We start from the raw sequence: 23,156 nt of genomic DNA, 5'->3' as shown, positions 1-23,156 counted from the left end.
GAAAACACGTCTTAGGAATTGAAATGGTCATTGCAAATCTAAATATATGACTATGATTTTATGAGACACAGTTGACTTTCATAGAATAGAAAATGCTTTGCTCTCGCCTTAGCCTGATTTTGGTTATTCAGTCTGATCTGCACTAAATGTCCTGACATAGACTCGTGCCTGGCACATCACAAGAGCTCTGTGGCTCCAGCTGTGATTACTGCGCCGGGCTCCCCTTGGCATCGAGACAACATGTCAGTTTATCAAGGATTATACAGAGAAGTCAAGGTCAACTTACCAATGTCAAGGACCCTCTGCTTTGCCGTATGCTGCCGAGAGTGCCAGTATTTCCAGTATTTGAGCTGTTCATCTCTGTTTTTGTCTTCACTGAAGACCACCATCACCACACTCTGCAGAGGGAAGAATCGTGGAGCTTACTTTTTGTTCAGTGCCTCTGTTGCCTCAGTCTCCAGTTCTGGAAGTTCTACCAGAGGTATTTTTGTGTCATGTTGCTTTTCTTGCTTTAGAAAAGCCCAGACAAGCTTGGTTGTATGTCTGTTTTGTTATAAAATGGACCTACTCAAAAAATGATTGAAAAATAAGAACAGCATGAAGGAAAAAAAAAGAGTCCTACATCAGTTTTACCAGGAGGTTATAAACAACCAGATCAACCAATTATCAGCAAATGTATTATTTAGTGAGGTCAGCAGAAACCCACCCAAATTTTTTTTTCTTGCATTGGAAACAAGCATTCTTTTGAAATTTCTACTCCTTAAACATAAAATGTGATGCCATTTGTAAAGAAGCAAACATCTGTTTGTGGGCTAATGAAGTGCCTCAGGCTGGAATATCAAAATTAATGAGAAAAATACCAAGGAAATGAGGAAAATGCTAAAAGACAAATTCATACTGGTGAACATAGATCTAAACTACAGATATTTCATACACCGAAAAACACAAGAGCAACTATGATATCTATTTAAATCTAATGTGAATGTACTTTAAAAATGAGCTTGAGAAACTAATTATATCTTGCAGAAATAAGAATTCAAAACTCTTTTCAGTTCTAAATTATAAACAGCCTCATTAAACTAAATACACATTAATTCACCGTCACTTATGAAATGGAAACAGTACCAAAAACAACCCTCTTCCAAATAAAACCCTTTAATTACAGTATCAGGAATACTCCTCCTCTCACTGCAATCCAAAACACTTCTTAGGCACCTTCCTACTGTTCCAGAAAAATATTTCATGGACTTTCATTCCTTAAGAACTTCTTAGGGCGGGGCTGGGTAACTCATGCCTGTAATCCCAACACTTTGGGAAACTGAGGTGGGAAGATCTCTTGAGTCCAGAAATTCAAGACCAGTCTGGGGAATATAGTGAGACCCTGTCTCTGCAATAAAATAAAATAAAATAAAATAAAATAAAATAAAATAAAATAAAATAAAAAGCCAGGCATGGTGGTGCACATCTGAAGTCCCAGCTACTTGGGAGGCTGAGACAGGAGGATCCATGAGGCTTCAATGAGTAGTGATCATGCCACTGTACTCTAGCCTGTGTGACAGAGCAAGACCCTGTCTCCAAAACCAAAACCAAAACAACCTTCTCCTTTGTAGCAGTTTACACATTAGTAGTCATTTACTTATTTACAATTATTCAGCCAATGGCAATGTCTTCCCAATTAACAGCAAACTAACAAGGACAGAAACAGTGTCTGCCATTCACCCTGGCACTTGACGAATAATAGACAGTAAATACATGCTGGTGGCTGGCTGTCACTTCGAAATCTGGCTCTTGCCTAAAGTATGTGTAAACAATTTTTACACAAGAAAGCAGATGTTTGTTAGGAAAACCATGTAGAAATATGTATCCATATTGTTTCAAATTCACAAGCAGTGTGATCTTCAGAGGCACTGGATACATGACAACAAAGAAAACCATTCTCTGTGCTGGTGCAACTATGAGCTCAGCCAGCTTTTCATTCTACCCTCTGCCACGCCTCAAACTTTTCCATTTATGTGTAAAAGCTTACTGTGTGGCTTCCTGGTGTTTATTTCTGTCTCAAAATAACAATAACATTTAAAGTAATATTTTTTCTGGCAAGTGTCTAAATTAGCATAAATAATGGCATATTCTTGGTATGGAAATTTATTTCTTCAATGATAAAGAAAAAAGCAGTTTGAAACTGTTGTTACCACGCCCTACATGCTTTGACTTGGAATGAAACACTGTTCTCAGAAATAAATGCTGGTAGGTTACAAACACATTTCTCCTTCCTGCCCCAGAGCTGGGGAGTAAGAGCGAGCCACTCTGAGGTGCCAACTTAGTCTCCAAGGGTAGAGGCTGAAGTCCTTACAAAAAAGGGGGGACTCTTCATTTCAGCCAAAATGGAACATAAAGAAATAAAATTTCCTTATTAAATTATTTTCATGATTTCAGCAAAGTAGAATTCTTGGGAAAGTCCCTGTACTCCAAACTCTTGTCATGACCTTAGAATACTAACCACCCACCATTTTTTCCAGGTTGATGATAATGGTGTTAAGAGGGTGTATACGAGTTATATTAACACTTGGAATTTATAAGGCTTAAAAAAAAAGCAAATTTATTCAGCGTCGTCTTACCAGATGCTCGTATACGAGAGGGGGAGGATGTAATTTATAGGAAATATATCCAGAGAGAAATATATCCAGGCTAACATTTGCCTGCCTTCAGGCCTCCATGCTGCTTAACACAGCGCAACCTCATGGTAAAGAGAGTTGGGTTCAGGAGTCTGATGGCCTAGGGTGGATCCTAGTTCCCTTGCCTTTTAGCTATGTAACCTTGGCCAGTTACTAGCTTCTGAAACTTTATCACCCAGTTTCCTTATCTGTAATATCATAAAAACAATAGTGCCTTTTTCATAGGGTTGTTGTCAGTTTCAATGAGTTACTAGACAGATGGTACCTAATACAGTACCTGGCGCTTGAAGATAATAAATATAAATTGTTATTTTATGACTCTTGCTATTATTATGATGATGGCATATTCTCCACTGCAGTCTTGACCACAGCGTTAGAACTTACTAATTCTCCTGATGGGCACACAACTTTCTCACTGCAGTGAGCTCAGCCTTGTGTGGAACTTGTGCCCCACCTGCACTGGGGGGTGTGCCCGAGTTGTGGCGCTGTAGGCACACCATGTGCTCCTTTCTTAAGTGTTCTGAAGTGGTTAGGAGGAGGGAGCTGTGACTAAAATAAGGTGGGCTGGGCACCATGGACACAACAGCATAAATCATTTTACAACAGATCAGGAAAATCCTTCCACCTCTTTTCAGAGCTGTGCTATCATTTTCCTTTTCAGTAGAGAAGGATTACCGGGCCTCTCCCTTCTTGGCAGTAGCACGTACGCCAGAAGCTGGCAGGCTTCCAGAGAAGGGAGAGCCAGTTGCATTTCCCACAAGTAGAACGAACACTCATGAATCTGAAAATTCCCCCAAGTGACTCCTGGTGGGGATCGTACCTCGTCTCTGGAACCCTGAGAAAGCACTGGGCTGCAGAAGGCTTTGAAACCGAGTTCCACCGGGCCCAGGGATTCAGAGTGAACTGCATTTTCCTTTACAGAATAGAACACAGCTCTTTCTCACCCACAGAGGGGTTCTGACTTACAGCTACTTACTTGAAAAATTATGACCCATTGATTGAAAACAACCACAACAAGGAAGCACATAAGCAGTGAGTGAAGCGGGAAAATTCCTCGGATACAGTCAGACAGCATGTTCCAACCACGTCCCTTCCCTGGGGTTTACTGGTTACTCATTACAATGATAAACTACGAGCCGGTAAGTGCTCTTGCCCCAACCCTCTGACGTTCGTTCTAGAATTATTTATGTTGAAGGTTTTATCTTTTTTTCCATGCTATTCCACAAGGCTGTGAGGTAGCCATTCCATTCATTGGATTCCTTTGTACTTTATCTGAGAAATTTGGCCCCTACCCTGACTTTGCTGATGGGGTGTCGGAAGCATTTGTTGTCTCCGGTCTCACTGAGTGTTATGGCATAGAACTGTCCCTTGTTGAGGTAGGTCATGGGGCCCTCCCCCTGCTTCTGACGGAGAGATTTGGTGGCTTCCAGGGTGTACTGAAACGTGCCACTGTGAAAGAAAACAAACAGTGGTCAGATCCACTCACTTGGACATTTCTGCTTTTTTGACCAATTTCACATCAATAGCATTTCACATCAATATTAACCAATGTTTACTGTTTTAGAGACAAAACACAGCATATGGCAAAAGAGATGAGACCAGACCAAAGGTCATTGCTAGTACAACGTATATAACATTTCTAATAGTGGCCCATAAACCAGATGGTTTGGAAGGGGAGAAAGTCCACGATGTGCCTGGCCAATTGTGCAAGAAAACGCTCTACCAGGAGAACCCCTGGTAGATCTTAGCTGGCAATTAGGTAATGCTCGAAGCTTAAGAATGAATAGAATTTGCCATTTTTACCCTAACAACAAAACAACGCAATAAATAATTTTGTTCAATTCATATATATACCTAACCTTTTTTTGTTTTGTTTTGTTGTCTAACCAAGGTGTTACAGATAGCTGTATCTTACTATAAAGCATCTCAAAACATGAAAATCCAAAACTCAAACATTCACCTGAGAATCTAGTTCCCTAATAACAGGGAGTACTTTTTGTCTTTTGCTTCTTGCTTTCAAGCCTGCAGAACTCATGGTAGGGTTGTTCAAAATCAGGGGTTTGCAAATGATGGCCCATAGGCCAAATCCCTCTCACTGCCTGTTTTTGTAAATAAAGTCTATTGGAACACAACTGCACTCACTTGTTTACATATTGTCTATGACTGCTTTCGTACTACAACAGCAAAGTTGAGTCGTTGTGGTAGAGATGATAGCCTGCTAAACCTCAAATTCTTACTCTCTAGTTCATTACAAAAAAAGTGTGCAGATCCCTGCTCTAAATAGTGTCCCTCATATTTTTTTAAAAACATGATATAATTTACAAAAGAAAAACACTGATTTTTCCCAACTTAGAAGAGAATATCAATTATTTAAAATAACACAACAGGTATGAACCACAATCATTTTTTGTTTAACACATTCATTCAGAAATATTTATTTCTGTTATACTGCAGGACAGCACACAGTGACAATCCACTAACAAACACTGCGTATTTTCTAGATCATCAGAAACTCTCCATTGAGTTTATATTTTTAGCTCTTTTATTTCAAAGTCTTTGGAAGGCTGGGCACAAAGACGACTCAAACTTTGTCTCTGAAAATGGTTTCCTGACAGGATTATGGGGGATTATCTTGCTTTCTATGTTAAATATTTCTGTAATGTTTTGTTTATTTTTGAACTTTTATGATGACAAAAAAAATCTGAAGGGCAGAATAATATTCCTCTTTTATGATAAAAAAAATCTTAGGCTTAAGCTAATAAACTAAGCAAATTCTGGAATATGTGTCTTAAAAGAAGTTGGGAAATAAGTCATTCAAAACAGAACTGGTTCCATTGTCATTTTGTCTGAAAAAGCAATTTCAATACAGTGCCATTGAATCATAGCATTTTAGACCCGGACAGGATATTAGGAATCACCTAGACCAGTAGCTTGCGTCTTGTCTAGGGCACAGACTGCTTTGAAAACATGAAGAAAGCAGTGAACTTTCCTTCCCAGATAAAGGCACTTATGAACATAAACTATTTTTAATATAATTTCAGGGATTTGTGTCCATCAAGCCTGCCCATAACACAGGATAAAAACCTGAGATTCAGCCCACCTTCCTCATTTCGCAGCTAAGGGGAGGCTAAGAGACGCGCTCACTCTGCTGGACCATGGCAGCAGTGGAAAGAGAAACTAGGTCAAGTCACTGGTAGGTCCTTGCTCTTCCCACTGGCCTAGCAGCTGCTGACATGGTGCTTTGGATTTAGAGCATGCAAATTAGACTTTTATTCCCACATTTTAGAAGGCAATTTCAAGTCCAGTCTTCCCTGCCTCCTGCTTCCTGCCCCATCTCCACAACACACTCCAAATTCTAAATAAGATGATCTGGGAAGGATGAGTGGGGAGCCTGAGATTGGAACCAGAGGACTTTAAGAGGAAACCAAGAGAATGGAAGAGGGCCATATGCGTAAAAGCAAAGGAGCAAGAAACATAGTGGGAGATGGGATTTTAAGTAAAGAGGGACCAAAACATAGAGGGCCCTGATGACCTTCATAAGGAATTTGAGTTCAATTCTGCCTGAAATGATGAAATATTTGGTAAGTTTTGTAAATGGGGGAGATAAATTCATTTCTTGCCACTTTCTCCCTCTCTCTCTTTTTGTTTTTTTAAATGTAATGGCGTCTTACTGTGTTGGCCAGGCTGGTCTTGAACTTCTGAGCTCAAGTGATCCTCCCACCTCAGCCTCCCAAAGTGCTGGATTACAGGCATGAGCCACCACGCCCAGCTGCCATTCTCTCCTGTCTTCAGACATGAGCATAACCAAGGTCTTAAAACATGACTCTTCTACCTGGAATGTTCTTAATCTTCCTTCTTTCCTTAGAAAACACCTGCTATTAACCCTTTAAGATGCAGCTCAAATGCCACTTCCTGTGAATATTTGCCCTCAACCCCACACACCTTCCTACTCCCACACACATGTGCAGGACTATAGGTCCATTTAACTCTATTTATATATCTCCATAGCAGGACTCATTTCTTAGCAAATGTTTTTCAATTTGTCTGTCATCACATTTGTCTCCTTCAAAAGTGTAAGGACCTCTTGTAAGGGGAGATTATATCTTATCCCCAATCCTACTCACACTGCTGCACATGGAAGGCACCTGAGTGCATGATAGCTGGTAGCTGGCTATGTGCACAGTGGAACAAAAAAGAAGTGTTGGCAGGGAGATCCAATGTATTGTAATAGCTCAGGAGAAAGTTGACAAGGATAATTTGGAAAAGAGATGACAAGTGGAACAGACAATTCAGCATTTGGCAAGTGCTGAGAAAGTCCAATATGAAAGAAGCCAAATCCTTTACCTCTAGCTGGGGTGGCTTGGAAAATGGCTACATCATTAGCCACAATAGGAAATAAAAGCAGAACACTAGGTGTGAAACCAGTGGAAGAGGAGGGAAAGAAGAAAAAAAGATAGAGCTTCATATTACACTTGTTGGGCTAGAAGCATATGAGTATGAGGTTCAGAGGAACACCTAAGAAGGAATGTCTAACCAACAGAAGGAAGAAAAGGGGTGTAGGCCCCAGAAAATTGGTCAATACTGGAAATAATGATATAGAAGTCCTTTGTATAAAGAAAAAAGCACTGAGGCAAAGGAAATCACACTGTTCTGTAAAAGTTTACAAAGAAAAAAGGTTTAAAGGTATAACTTGAAGGTATATTTAAAAGGTTATCAGTTAATCAGTTTCTAAGGATGCATCTCCTGGTAACTCACCTTGATGTCTGATCATACATGTACTCCTCAGCCCCAGCTGAAGCACTCCGAAATTTCTGCAAAATATGAGTCATCGGAATTAAAACAAGTAGGTAAGTCATTATGCAAAAATGATAATAATAAATGTATCCCAACTATTTTATTCTCTCACTAGAAAAGAAAGCTATATATTTGATATTATGTTTTCAACTACAGCAAATGTAGTCATAGAACTCACCTATCACTTCCTCACTTAGAGCTACACTCAACAGAAAATACATTTGTGCTTTGTATGTTATTCACGTGTTCACAGGTGTTCCTATAGTGTTTGAGATACTGGAAGCTGTTTCCTCAAATACATAATACATCTCTGCCATTTGCTATTGTTTCCAACACTTATTCCAAATGTCACAAATTCTGAATTAACAGAACATGAATTACACAGAGATTATATAGCACAGCAAAAAGCAATACAGTAGAATGGTTAAGAACATAGTTTCTGGAGCAAGATTGTATAGGGTCAAGTTCTAGCTCTTTTACCTGCTACCTATATAAAATGAGGCAAATGCTATATTTTCTTCATCTATAAAATTTCTATTTGTAATAAATAGAAGAATTAAATAAGTTTTAAAAAGTACTAAGAATAGGCTGGGCATGGTGACTCATGCCTGTAATCCTGCACTTTGGGAGGCTAAGGCAGGAGAATTGCTTGAAGCCAGGAGTTTCAGACCAGCCTGGACAATAAAGCAAGACCTGTCTTGACAAAAAATAAAATAAAATAAAATTAGCTGTATGTGGTGGCTCATGCCTGTAGTCCCAGCTACCCAGAAAGTTGAGGCGGGAGCATCGCTTGAGCCCAAGAGTTCAAGGCTGCAGTGAGCTACCATCACGTCACTTGAGTCCAGCCTGAGCAATAGGCTGGAGTGCCTATTAAGACCTTATTTTCTTTAAAAAAAAAAATAAATAAAGTTACTAAGAATAGAGCCTGGTACATAGTGAGCACTATGTACATGTATAAATACTATTATAAAGTAATAGTTTGACCCTATTCAGTGTCCTTCTCTAAGGATCTTCATTATCACAATATTGTAAGAGTAGGTTTTCTGGGGAAACTAAGTTTAGTATTACACACAAAGAAGCTTGGGTCTCAAGATGTTCAATTGTATGCACAGTGCATATAGGATGTGCTTTGCTACGTTTTAGAACCTTTTCAAAAGTAGATGACCAAAAGCCCTAATTCTTGATCTGAAGTGAATATTGTAGAATATGGATGAAAAAGCATTTCATTGACCACATATCTTGTTCTTTCACTATGACCATTTTTCAAGTGTCTCGTCTTAAGAAATAACCTTCTTGTCTCTCATTTCTGTGCAATAAACTTACATTCTTTGACCAGCATTTCAAGGGTTTCCTTCTAAAGGAGAAATGTTATCACAGCTATTTTCCAAACTTCCTCACAACCCCTAACCATCATCTCTGGAATTCAGCATACCTTATATCATAGTTTCCATACATATTTATGATCCTTCTTCTTATCCAGTCTTACTCCTTGAATTCAAGAAGATGATCTTCCCTTCGAACTTTACCCAGACGAATCCCATGAACATTGCCCAAATACTTGTTGGCTGATTAAATAATCATGACAGAGAATCAAAGGTACAGATTTGTGTTTCTTTTGCAATCAATTAGGTAATCAGCAAAGCATTCAATGGGAATTTTCTGGGGCTTCACCATCTGCTTTGGTGCCAGAAGAAACACACAATTATATATGACACTGTCCTGGCCTCAGAGAGATAAAAATTGGTCGAGGGGATGGAATACATTCACGTTAAAAAAAAAAAATGAAATACAGCAAATGACTACATATGAAAGTCTATGTTGAATCATCATTCATTCATGTGTCTTGACTGGAAAAGCATAGAATGGGCATTGCCAGGAAAGGAAGATCAGCAAAATTATAGGGGGATTTCATAGAGCTGGTGAGCTTCACTCTGACCCTTGGAAGCCAAAGATAGCCTGGATTAACTGAAGGAACTGAGAGAAAGTAACCCAAGCAAAAGAGGGCCACCGTGAGTCAAGACAAAAATGATGAGTACAAATGTGGTGCATACATGAGACCAAGGACACAGGCCTTGCTTGGTTATTTAGTAGGAACTTGAAAATTTAGGTCTTGGTGCCCAATATGATAGCCCCTAGCTCCATGTGCTATTTAAATTTAAGTTGATTAGACTGAAATACATTTAAACTTTCGGTTCCTCAGTCAACTAGCCACATTTCAAGTACTACATTCACACATTGGCTAGTGACTAACGTTGGATAGTATTAAAAAATTTTCCATCATTGCAGAAGGTTCTACTGGACAGACTGATTTAGGAAAATGTATTTACATTTAATATGGTCAGGATTTAGAAAATTTTGGACTAGGAAGGTAATATGATGAAAAAAATATTTAAAGGAGTGACTTGGAGACACAGATGCATTTCCAAAGTCTTTGCTTGAAGGAATATGCAGTAACCCATAAAAACCATGGTGAATCAGCATTAGTATACATGGCAAGAGTGGATTACCATCCATGCCATAGATTTCTGCAGTCTGAGGATAGGCTAGCCTCCTAAAGCATATTGGACTTGTAAATTCTGTGGTTCTAATTCCCCAGATTGCACGAGAAGGTGTGATACTACAACTCTTCAGACTCAGAAAGATTCAACTACGTGCTGGCTGAAATACAGAATCCCACTTCAATGCATGAATGCATGAGGATAAGAACTGTGAAAAACTAAACGTACATATACACCATGGAATACTATGCAGCCATAAAAAAGGATGAGTTTGTGTCCTTTGTAGGGACATGGATGCAGCTGGAAATCATCATTCTCAGCAAACTATCGCAAGAACAGAAAACCAAACACCGCATGTTCTCACTCATATGTGGGAACTGAACAATGAGATCACTTGGACTCGGGAAGGGGAACATCACACACCGGGGCCTATCATGGGGAGCAGGGAGGGGGGAAGGATTGCACTGGGAGTTATACCTGATGTAAATGACGAGTTGATGGGTGCTGACGAGTTGATGGGTGCAGCACAGCAACATGGCACAAGTATACATATGTAACAAACCTGCACGTTATGCACATGTACCCTAGAACTTAAAGTATAATAATAATAAAAATAAAATAAAATAAAATAAAAAAAGAAAAAATAAACGTTTTTCCTAGTTCCATGTTATAGTAGTGGTGACTACTGTAGTTACCATGTTACAAGCCTAGATATTATTTTTCATTAAGCTGAAAATTTTTTCTTCAATTCTGTTACATTATCTTTATAATTTTAAAAGAATTAAATGGATAGTGTACCTAGAAAACATCACCATCCTTTAGATGAGACCTGATTACATTGATGGGTTATATGGCTATAAATGAATTAGTATTAGGAATTAGAACCAAAATGCTCAGGTCGTTCTGGATACAGTTATCAAGTTTCCACAGTTGTTTGGAGACCTATTAATATAATTTGTAGGATGCCAAAAGGCAGTCAGACAGCCAACATCACTGTATTTTACTGTGACTTGATATAGTGCATCTATAAATTTGAACTCAGAAAAATGATAGTAAAGAAGGTATGATAATATATATTTGATAGATTACTCTTAAAGGACCTTGGACATCAGGCAATCATAAACATATTTAAATCTCAAATATTAGAATTCTGTTCTTTCTCGTGTGTTGTGGAAACGAGCTATCTGGTAAGAATATGTCTCAAAAAGACAATGTTTCTTTAACTGTATGGAAATCACAAATTGCTAAACCATTTCTTGTCTTTGACTAGCCACTAATTTTTTAGGTCCCATCATTTATTCATTCACTCTTTCAATAAACATCTACTGAACATTTACTTTATATCAGGCACTGTGCTCAGTGCTACAGATACAGCGGTGAACAAAAGGAGAATATGTCTCTGCTCTCATGAAGCTTCTGGTCAAGTAGGAAAAAACACTAATCAAACAATTGTTTATTTTTAAAAGCTACATTCTGTGTGCAGGCATTCTGAAGAAGAGCAACAGTTCTATATGAGCTCATCACATTCACTGCTATGAGAAAGCGAAAATTGGCACCACTGGCAGTCAACCTTAATGTTCCTAAGAGAGTGCAATGCTTCCAGAGAAACATGGATAAGGTCGACAGGAGGTAAGCAGTGCTTCCAATAGAGCCCCAGAAGATAATAACACAATAACAAGGTGAATAATGCTCCCTCCTTCTGAACAATGATCATGAGATATCCAGTTGCTGGGTGTCCCTACATCTTGACAGTATCCAATTCAGAGCTGGTTGTCACTTCTGTAATCCCTCCTTGGACTCATCCAGCACATGACCAAACATTATGAAGAGCTCTCAACTCTCCCTGACTGAGATGCTGTTAAGGGTCTCCTGCTGAGGCAGGCTAAATAAGTGTAACTTTGACTACGGATGTGTTTGTGGTCGTCTCCGGGGTGGTGGATTTAGATACAAAGAAAACTGACTCCAGTAGGAATTGGAGTGACAGAAAAAAAAAAAAAAGGGCTTCCCTAAGGAAGTTACACAGAAGGAAGGGTATAGAAAGGTAGTAAAGAATACTCTAGGGCAGTATTGCCCAATAGGGTCTTGTACAACAATGGAAGTGTTCTATATTTTCACTGTCCAGTATGGTAGCCTCTAGCTGCATGTACATGTAAAACATAGTTAGTGGGACTGATGGACTGAATTCTTAATTTTATTTCATTTTAATAATCACACATGGCTAGTGGCTATGGTATTATACAGCTCAGTTCTAGCCCATGGACCAACATACACATAGGTCCTGAGTCAGAAGGGGGCATGTGAGGCTCACAGAACCTATTGGAGCCTAGAGCAGAGGATAGAAGGAGGGAAGTTGTATGAGAAAAGATGGGAGAAGCATTGGAGACACAGACTCCGCAGTGCCTCGTAAACCCGTTAAAGACTTAGATCTTTAACTGGGCTCAGTGGCTTATGCCTGTAATCTCAGCACTTTGGGAGGCCGAGGTGGGCAGATCACTTGAGGTCAGGAGTTCAAGAACAGCCTGGCCAACAAGGCAAAACCCTGTCTCTACTAAAAATATAAAAATTAGCTGGGCATGGTGGTGCCACGCCTGTAGTCCCAGCTACTCCATAGGGTGAGGTAGGAGAATCGCTTGAACCCGGGTGGCGGAGGTTGCAGTGAGCTGAGATAGCACCAGTACAGCCTGGGCAACAGAGTAAGACTCCATCTCCAAAAAAAAAAAAAAAAAATTTAGATCTTTAATCCTAAGAGCAGTGGGATCTAAGTGAGGGGGTGGAATGATCAGATTTCCATATTGAAAAGACTATCACAGGTACAGTGTACAAAATCTGAAATGGCAGTATTAGAGGCCAGAGATAGTGACAGCTTGGGCCCGTATGGTGAAGTACAGTGGAGACAAATGGATGAATTTCAGAGATGTTAAGAATGTAAAATTGATAGAATTGATAATGGATTAGATGAACTGAAGGAAGAGCTTGAGCAACCAGAAGGATGGCAGTGCCACTTATGAAGGTGGAGAGCACAAGGGGAACATGGGGGAGGATCATAAGTTAGACGGGATAAGTAAAAAAATCAAATGGGCAGTTAGATATAATAAAGATTATTAGTTCAGAAGAGAGGACCAGGCTGGAGAATAAAATTGGAAGGTCTTTTGGACACAGATGATAACTGAAGCTGTGGACATGAAGCCAAGAGCATTTGCAAGAGGGAAGAGTGATCAACAGTGTCAAATGGTGCTGCAAAGTTAAATAACAGCTTTAACAGAACTGGGATGTTCATATATGTTCTATGCATGAGGTGGGTAAATGCCCTGTTAATCTAAAAAATGCGTGATCTAGTCTTATCAACTTTGACTACATATAGAGAGATTTAAATCTTCCTAAGGTATAAAATGTGTATGCCAGAGATTTTCTAAAATTTTGCTTGATGTTAAAACACATTAACAAAATGATAGAAATTTGGTGTTATCATAGCCACTGCATCATATGTTTAAGATAAACATAATAAAACTGTGCATTAATCAGAAGTGAAGCCATGTTCCAATTTAGTAGATGAATCAACATCTTTGAGATTTTATCCTTTAAATGTGTGGGGGATAATGGACTACCAGTTGTCAATCAATCAAGTTGGATAGGATTTAGATCCAGGATCACTTCCAGTTTCAGACTAGATGAATATAAAATCAATGGACTAATGATCATACATCTATCCAGATAATGACAAATAGTCATTCTTTGCTTTCATTTCAAGATGCTCTGCAAACTATGTTAATTCTACAAATAATGTGCCTGGAGTTGAATTATGAACATCAGACACAGTAGAGCTGTCTGATATTCACTCATAAATAATTCTCAATTCTTGAGCACATGGGAGGACTAATGGGAGAATTAAACTTCTTGGCCCTCTTGCAGTTAGGTTGATCATGTGGCTAGTACTAGCCAATGAAATGTGAGATGGTGCAGTTGCGCCGCTTTCAGGTCAGCTAGTCAATATGACTAAAGTCAGTAAAGTATGGCTTTACTAGTCAGTATGCCATCTCCACAGCCTCCCTTCCTCTGCTGGGGAGATACTAGAAACCACACATAGAGATGATAATGTCACAAGATACAGGGCCCCTGGATTCCTGAGTCACTAATTGGAAGAGAGCTGTACAGACATGCATCAGTATTTTTATTAGCAAGAAATAACATTTTATTGCATTAAATCACTGAGATCTTGGTGTCCCTTTGTTCCTAAACCTGAAACTATTGTTAACTAACTTATAGAAAACTGTAGTACAGAATAAACAAATTCTTCCTTCCATTTTGATTTCTTATTACGATTACATATCTATATGATTTTTGATAAAAATCTTTCCATCTTTTAATTTTTAAATGTTTTTTAAAACATTTTTGGTCTTAATTACCACTCCATTGTACATTTATCAACTATACTCTTTGCTTATTAATGGCATGATCTTCGGTTTGTTTCTTAACCTCTCTGAACCTCTGTCTCTTCATTTGTAAAATGGGAAAAATAATGCACCTTCTTTGCAGGATGGTAGTAAGGATTAGATGTAAAATGACTAAGCCTTGGTCCCTGACACAGAGTAGAACTCAGTAAATGGCATCTAGCATTATTTGCCTTCACACATACAAACAGATTGTAAGCTTCTAGCAGAAACTAGGCATGCCTTTTGCCCTAAGCTTCCACATCACCACGGTGCCTAATACCCAGTATAAATCAACACGTACTTGCCAAAAGTTATTACAAAGAGGATGTAGAATAAAAGATAGATCAAATTAGCTAAAATTCATCCATTAAAGTACCTTTTTTTTTTTTTTTTTCTGAGACAGGGCCTTGCTCTGTCACCCAAGCTGGAGTGCAGTGGCATGATCATAGCTCGCTGCAGCCTGAACTTCCTGGACTAAAGCAATCCTTCCACCTCAGCCTCCCAAGCAGCTCAGACTACAGGTGCATGCCACCACATCTGGCTAATTTATTTCATAGTTTTGTAGAGACAGGGTCTCACTATGTTGCCCAGGCTAGTCTTTAATTCATGGGCTCAAATGATCCTCCTGCCTCTGCCTCCCAAAGTGCTGGGATTATAGGCATGAGCCACCACTCCCAGGCTAAAGTACTTTTAATGCTACCACTGTCTTTTCAAAAATCCCAGCCTCAGTTAAAACAAACTACTCCCTTCCCTGCTACACTACACATGAACATGCACATGCACATGCACATGCACACAGAAGAATTGGGATCAAATGGCAAAATAAATTTGATTATTCAACAAGGGCTCTAGATATTTTAATAGTTTGCCTAGAATAAACGAGTTTAGACAAATTTTCCTTAATGAAATTTTCTTGGTGAAATTACTCTGAAATCACTTAATCTTATAACCAGTTGGCAATGAAATAGCTAACGATCATAGAAGGTCATTCAATTTAATTTACATCAGGCTGAAATACAATATGCCATGTAAACACTGATTTCTAAGACAAGGAAAGCAGCTCAACCAAAATCAGTGGGAATAGTCTTTATACTTAGTTTCTGGTATGTTTCTTTACTTTCTCATCTACTTCAAAATAAAGCCCAAAATACAATAGCTTCCTTTCACAAGACTCTTTATCTACAATACAAACATAACTGATAACACATCCCCCAAATAGCATGATGATTCCGTTGACATTGGACCACGTCCATACACTATTCTGTGACTAATGGAATATTTCTACACTGTGTGAGAAAATACATCAGTGGCAATCTTTTGGTGAAAAAGCATGTACCTCACATGGGATCGTGGAGTGATAATTTCAGTTATTTGCTTTTCTACAGAAGCACCCCTGACTACTTGAGAGCAAATCAAATAATCAACAATACCAAAGACTCTACAGGATCCTTCACTCAGTTTAAAAAAAACAAAGAAAGAAAGTTTATTAACTATTTTAAGCAGTATGATACAGAAAGGTAATTTTAAGACCATTTTTTAAATTTCAAGGGCATTGAAAGTTTGATTATAAAGCTACCAGAGCCCAAGAAATACGACAGCCTCTTAAGGACAAGAAATTTATCATATGTCACTTTTGTCACTCCCTTATTCCACAGAATATAGCAGGCACTCAGAAATGACTGGTGCCAGGAGTGGCAGGGCTGCTAGTGCAACTTCTATGACCTAGTATAAAAGAGTTGCTCTCGGCAACTTTGCAGAGAGCTAGTCCCTGCTCACCAACCTTCTGTACTCTTTGCTTACCTGAAAGATAAAAAAAAAAAAAAAAAAAAAATCTGATATGGACCAAGGACAGTCAGATATTTTTTAAAAGAGTTTGGTGAATCACTGTCTTAAGCAATGGAACTATTGAGAATTAGAAGGCCCCAGTCTTCTCTGAGTGTGTAGTCATATGGTTAAGGATTTAGGTCCTGAAACCAGATAGCTTAGGTTGAGTCCTATCTCTCCCACTTACTGCTAAATGACCATGAGCATACTTATGCTCTCTGATCCTCAGTTTCCTCATTTAGAATATAGAGATGACAATAATAGTACCTACCACAAAGGGCTTTTGTGAGGCTTATATATCACTTAGGATGACGCCCAGCACATAGTGAGTACCCATCAAAGGTTCATTATTTTTAAATATTATTACTTAAAGATAAAATCTCAAGCTCAGGTAGCTGCATTTTTCCCCAGTGGAAATTAAATAGGCAGCAGGTTAAAGATATTATCATGCTGCCACTACACTTGCTCCTCTTTAGGAAATTGGAAAACCACACATTCTCTCCTTCTGCCATTGTCTTTTATTGGCTCAGGTGGGCTGGAAAATAGGGAACCAATGACCCTCATCTTGAATGCAGAGGCAGTGCTTCTAAACAGTGAAGAAGCTGATCTGAGCTAATAAAAATACACATTACATATTCTAGGTCAAAATTTGGAAAAGGTACCAACAATTATATCATAAATTGCTGTTTTACCAAGATCCCAAGGCAATTCAATGAATACAAGATCATCTTTTTAGCAAACCGTGCTGGAATGAAACCAGTATGGCTGGATATCAGTATGGACAAAAGGGTCTCAATCCTTACCTCACACCATATATGAAAATCACATCACCTCTCAAGCTTGGTGTTTGGTTGGTGGGGACCCACACAGGTTCAACATGCATATTAAGAAGTGTTATTTTTGTTTGGGAGCCATCTACCCTGGCCATGGGATGATGTTCATCCACAATAATTGCAAGGTGTTCAGATTTTGCAAATCTAACTGCCATAAAAACTTTAAAAAGAAGTGCAATCCTCACAAAGTTAGGTGAACCAAAGCATTCCAGAAAGCAGCTGGTAAAGAGCTTACAGTGTATAATTCATTTGAATTTGAAAAACGTGGAAATGAACCTATCAAATACCAGTGAGAGCTATGGAATAAAACTATTGATGCAATGAAGAGAGTTGAAGAAATCAAACAGAAACGCCAGGCTAAATTTATAATGAACAGATTGAAGAAAAATAAAGAGCTACGAAGTTCAGGATATCAAAGAAGTTAAGCAAAACATCCATCTTATCCGAGCTCCCCTTGCAGGCAAAGGGAAGCAGTGGAAGAGAAAATTGTACAACAGTTACAAGAGGATGTGGAAGTGGAAGATGCTTCTTAGAAATCTCTGTAACCATTTCTTTTATGTACATTTGAAAATGCCCTTTGGAGACTTGGAACTGCTAAATTATTATTTTTTACATAAAGTCACTTAAATGAAAAGTGATTAAAACATATCTTTCCTACATTTCCATCTACAAAACATCAGATATTACGGATGTTAGATTGCATCTCAGTGTTAAATTTTTACTGATAGATGTACTTATGTAAATCATGAAAATTCTACTTATAACTATAGAAGTGAACTGTGGATGTAAAATGGTTATGCCATTTGGATAATGGCACTAGGCAGCATTTGTATAATAACTAATGGCAAAAATTCATGGCTAATGATGTATAAAATAAAACATTCTTTGCAGTAAAATATTCCCTTTATTAATGTTACAGAAGGGGGATACGACAAGGAACTAACAATTTGTATGACAGTGTCAAATGTTATTTTGATTTTAGTATTTCCTATTTGGTTTATTTGCATCTTAGAAAAGCATAATGACATTGTTTGATTAAACCTAATTATGCTGGACTGTTTTGACCTGGTTTAACCATTCTGATAGGTAGTTGTGGATGTTGGGGATGAGAACTGAATAATCTTTGCTGGAATGACACTATACTCTAGAATTTCCACTTTGGAGAATGCTCAGTTCTAACTTGTGATTTCTGATAGAACAAACTTTATTTTTCTAGTCCAGTAATGATCTAGAAGCAGAGGAATCCTAGTGCCTTTTTAAAGTTATTATGTGGTTTTCTTTTAAAAAGCTCCTGTTTTTGGAAAGTAGAATTTATAGGTACAACATCTGTTCATTATTTGCACATAAAATAAAATCATTTAAAAAGAAAAAAAAATTACTTCAAAATGAATCAGAAACCTACATGAAAGACATAAAACTAATAAACATCTACAGAAAAACAGAAAAACAAAAAAAGTGTGTGACATTGGATTAGGGAAAGATTTCTTAAATGATATAACAAATGTATAAACTATAAAAGACAACATTAATAAAGTAGACTTAATCAGATTAAATACTGTCACTCATGGAAAGATATAGTTAAGAAAACAAAAAGGCTAGTGAACTGCAAAATATGTGACTAACGAAGGGCCTATATTCACATTATATAAAGAACTCTTACAACTTAATAAAAGGAAGAAAACTCAATTTAAAAATTGGACAAATAATTTGAACAGACACTTCACAAAGGAAGTTATAGGAAGGGCCAAATAAGTACATGAAATAATGTTCAATATCACTACATTTTTTAAAAAATGCAAATTCAAAGCACAATGAGACACTATCACATATCCACTAAAAGATCTAAAGTTTAAAAGTTACCAAGTTTTGGCAAGTGTGTGGAAAACAGGGATAGTACCTTATAAAGTTAACTATACATGAGCCACAAGGCCTAGCAATTCCAGCTCTAGGTATTTACCCGAGAGAAATGAAAGCATATGTCCACTTTAAAATATAAACAGGAATGTCTATAGCACCATTTTTCATAATAGCCAAAAGCTGGAAGCAACTAAATGTCCATCAACTAGTGACTAGCTATAGTGATATACACTCACTATGAACTACTACTCAGCAATTTTAAAAAACAACTATTAAAACAAGCAACAAGGCTGGGCACAGTGGCTCACACCTCCATCCCAGCACTTCGGGAGGCAGAAGCAGGTGGATCACCTGAGGTCAGGAGTTCAAGACCAGCCTGGTAACATGGTGAAACCTTGTCTCTACTAAACACACACACACACACACACACACACACACACACACACAAAATGTAGCCAGGCATGGTGGCACATGCCTGTAATCCCAGCAACTCGGGAGGCTGAGGCAGGAGAATCGCTTGAACCAGGGAGGCAGGGTTGCAGTGAGCCAAGATCTCGCCACTGCACTCCAGCCTGGGCGACACAGTGAGACTTCATCTCAAAAACAAACAAAAAACAAGCAACAACATAAATGAATCTCAAAAATATGCTAAGCAAAAAAAAAGGCAACATAGAAGACAATATCCTCTATCACTTTATTTACATGAAATTTTAGCTAAGGCAAAACTATAGTGACAGTAGGCGGATCCATGCTCTCCAAATGCAAGGCGAGCAGGCAAGGCTTCAAGTGCAAAGAGGTTCAAGGAAATTTTCAGGGCAAGGGAACTTTCTATACCTAGATTCTCATGTTGGTTTCACAACTGTATACAATTACCAAAATTCTCAACTGTGCACTTAGAACTTCTGAATTTAAAACAAACAAGCAAAGTTAGTCCTATGAGCTCCTAAGAATCCATATTCTCTATTTGTAAGGTAGAAAGAACGCACACATACACACACTTAATTATTGATAATGCAAATTCTCCTTCTTGAGTATTCCATCAGACAAGGTTTTTTAAAACTTTATTGGCTTGTTTTGCTTTGTTTTGAGATGGAGTTTCGCTCTTGTCACCCAGGCTGGAGTGCAGTGGCATGATCTCGGCTAACTGCAACCTCCGCCTCCCGGGTTCGAGTGATTCTCCTGCCTCAGCCTCCCAAGTATTTGGGATTACAGGCACCTGCCACCATATCTGGTTAATTTTTTTTTTTTTTTTTTTTGTATTTTTAGTAGAGACAGGATTTCACCATGTTGGCCAGGCTGGTCTTGAACTCCTGGCCTCGATCTACCTGCTTCAGCCTCCCAAAGTGCCGGGATTACAGGCATGAGCCACCGCATCCGGCCAAAATTATGCTGTATTTTAAAAAGGAATGGACAAGTCCTACCTTTAGCTACCTACCATTTGGAAGGTTATAAACTGGAAAAGATCAAGGTGAAAACTTTACAAAGCAGAAGTTTCCAAACAAACATCTCTTAATTCCTCACAAATATTTAATCTTAAGACTAAAATGAAAACAAAGAAATCCATCATCTAAGAACCAAGAAAAATAGAAATATTCCTCCACACACAAACACATAGATAGGTTTATTAACACCTGTTTAGAAAGAATGCCAGACTACCAACAAACACATCTTTTAAAAAACTAATTGAAACTAAAACTTACTGTTTAATGCATTTATCACACTTTGAAAGGAAATAGCAAAAAAATTAGCTAGGGGCTCTCTGGGTTTGAGTTCCGGCCATCGATGGCGCCTGGGACTCACCTCTGTGGCTGCGTCCTTGAAGCTCTCGCTGTACGTGCTGTCCGGGGTGCTGCGCTGGTCGTCCTTGAGATAGGCGCTATGGGTGGCCAGCGAGGGCACGTCATACTGAGTCTGTTCAAAGATAACCACTCGTTGCTCTTCCCCATCTCCCCGGGGATAGTGCACAGGTGGGGCCATGAAAACTGGTGTGAAATCTTCAGCTTTCACCACCGTGATTCCCGACACCGGGATGATGGCAGAGCTCTCAGGGAAGCTGATGCTGTACTGTTCCCGCTTGGAATTCTCCAGGTGATCTTGATTTAGGGAAAGGTTCACTGGAACAGTCTTTAGGACTTGCACTCGGTTTTCTCCTCCACTCAAATTACTCTGGGCTTCACTGGGGCCAAGGCAGTTTCTGTGTGTTCAAACCCGCCCCCGCAACATAATAGAATTAGAAAAATCACCATTCGGCAACGCCTAATAAAATAACCAATGCAGGCCATAATCATTGAATGCTAATGCCATTAAGGGACGGGGGGCTGGCAAACTTCACAACGAAACGCAATGGGATCCTTGCTTCACTAAAAGTAGGATTACGAGTAAGCCATGCGCCCTCTGGTATCATGCAACCTGAAGTACTCAGTCTCACTGTAAAAAAACAAACAAAAACAAAATGAGACCTGGAGCGGTGCCTCACGCCTGTAATCCCAGCACTTTGGGAGGCCGAGGCGGGTGGATCACCTGAGGCCAAGAGTTCAAGACCAGCCTGGCCAACGTGGTGAAACCCCGTCTCTACTTAAAAAATACAAAAAATTAGCTGGGAGTGGTGGCGCATGCCTGTAATTCCAGCTACTTGAGAGGCCAAGGCAGGAGAATCACTTGAACCTGGAGGTGGAGGTTGTGGTGAGCCGAGATCATGCCATTGCACTCCAGCCTGGACAACAAGAATGAAACTCTGTCTCAAAAAAAAAAAAAAAAAACCTGACTCTAGGTCTAATCAAACCTTCATATCTAACTTTCAGCTCTTAGGAAATACAGGAACACAAAGAATGACTTAAACAACATCAAAAAGAAGCGATCAGACAAACCAGAATGCAGCACATCCTACTGACCTAAATTTGTCAACAAGTCAAAGGCATGAAAAAAGGAGGAAGGGTGGGAGAAGCGTTCTAGATTAACAGAGATTTAAAAGTCATAAAAATCAAGTATGACGAGTAGCTCTTGTTTGGATCCTCACCTGAATGAACCAAAAAGGCATTTGTCAGGCAATGGGAATTTTGAGGCAATTGAATATGGACTGGGAATTGGGTGATATTAGGAAGTATTGTTGTCGGGCGCAGTGGGTCACGCCTGTAATCCCAGCACTTTGGGAGCCCAAGGCAGGCGAATCACCCGAGGTCAGAAGTTCAAGACCAGCCTGGCCAAAATGGTGAAACCCTGTCTCTACTAAAAATACAAAATTAGCCAGGCACAGTGGCTTGAACCTGTAGTCTCAGCTACTCAGGAGGCTGAGGTGGGGGAGGGACAGAGTGAGAATCCGTCTTAAAAAAAAAAAAAAAAAGTATTGTTAATTTTAGTTAGGGGTGATAATGATTTTGAGCTTATGTAATAAAATGTCCATTTTTATTTTTTAGACATACAGAAGTAGTTAGAGGATAACTAATATGATGACATGACAAGGATTTATTTTAAATACTATTGCAATTTGAAAAAAAGAAAGAAAAGGAAAGAGAGAAAAGGTCAATATCAAGCAGATATTAAGCAGTGGCAAAAATGTGTCATTGTTGAACTGGAGAATGGGATGGGTATTCGGGGGCTTTATTACACTATTCTCTGTACTTCTGTATATGTTTGAAAATTTTACCAAAAAGTTAGTTTTAAAATACAAAAAGAAAAAAGCAGGAGGAGGACAAACATGGTAATTTGAAGGATTGAGGAGTGGGGAGGATATTTTTACCATTCTGTGGGCACCTTAAAGGAGAAATAAGATAATGAGAATTTATCATTCAAATATTTTCACCAAATTGAGAAAGAACATGAGCTCATTGACGTCCTTAGCACTGAATTCCTTTGGGGGCTTAAGGAAGTGGTGTAGCTTGGCTTATGTAAAATAAAATCTCTCAGATCTCAGACCTCCTGGGTGGTACAGAGATAAAGGAAAGGATGTAGAAAATTAATTCTTGCCAGACTAGAATAAAGTACTTTCATCTATACTAAAGAAGTCTAGGAGAGAACAGAAACAAATAAGAACTCATTAATGGAAAATTATTGTTGACAGCAAAATGATTTTATTAGCCAAGTCCCTCTGGTCAGTGTAATTTTGGGGCCACCTCTCACTAATTTATGGATTCTTCTGAGTAATATGGCGAGAAAATATATCTTTTGCCCCCTCTCTGATGCCTGGGTTATTTGTTTATTTCTGTTTTTTATCCAGCATGTGCTTTCTGGGACTTTCTGGCATCTCTCATT

At 38.7% G+C, this 23,156-nt stretch overlaps 1 protein-coding gene and 1 pseudogene across 10 annotated transcripts in view; one reads left to right on the top strand and one right to left on the bottom strand.

The window, feature by feature from the left end:
* GRHL2 (grainyhead like transcription factor 2) overlaps nt 1-23,156 on the bottom strand; it is a 184,709-nt gene that overhangs the window by 95,882 nt on the left and 65,671 nt on the right. For all 10 annotated transcript variants that reach the window (XM_065519483.2, XM_073999234.1, XM_065519484.2 and 7 more), the window contains exons 4-7: nt 20,709-21,102; nt 7,428-7,483; nt 3,965-4,121; nt 287-398 (exon numbers count right to left, since the gene is read on the bottom strand). In XM_065519483.2, the coding sequence (XP_065375555.1) occupies nt 287-398; nt 3,965-4,121; nt 7,428-7,483; nt 20,709-21,102 (719 nt within the window). The remainder of the gene's footprint in view (nt 1-286; nt 399-3,964; nt 4,122-7,427; nt 7,484-20,708; nt 21,103-23,156) is intronic.
* LOC123575314 (probable ribosome biogenesis protein RLP24 pseudogene) lies at nt 17,096-17,584 on the top strand (annotated as a pseudogene).

Source organism: Macaca fascicularis, chromosome 8 (genome assembly GCF_037993035.2).
Source record: "Macaca fascicularis isolate 582-1 chromosome 8, T2T-MFA8v1.1".
Lineage (NCBI taxonomy): Eukaryota > Metazoa > Chordata > Mammalia > Primates > Cercopithecidae > Macaca > Macaca fascicularis.
This window is presented reverse-complemented; position numbering and strand designations above follow the sequence as displayed.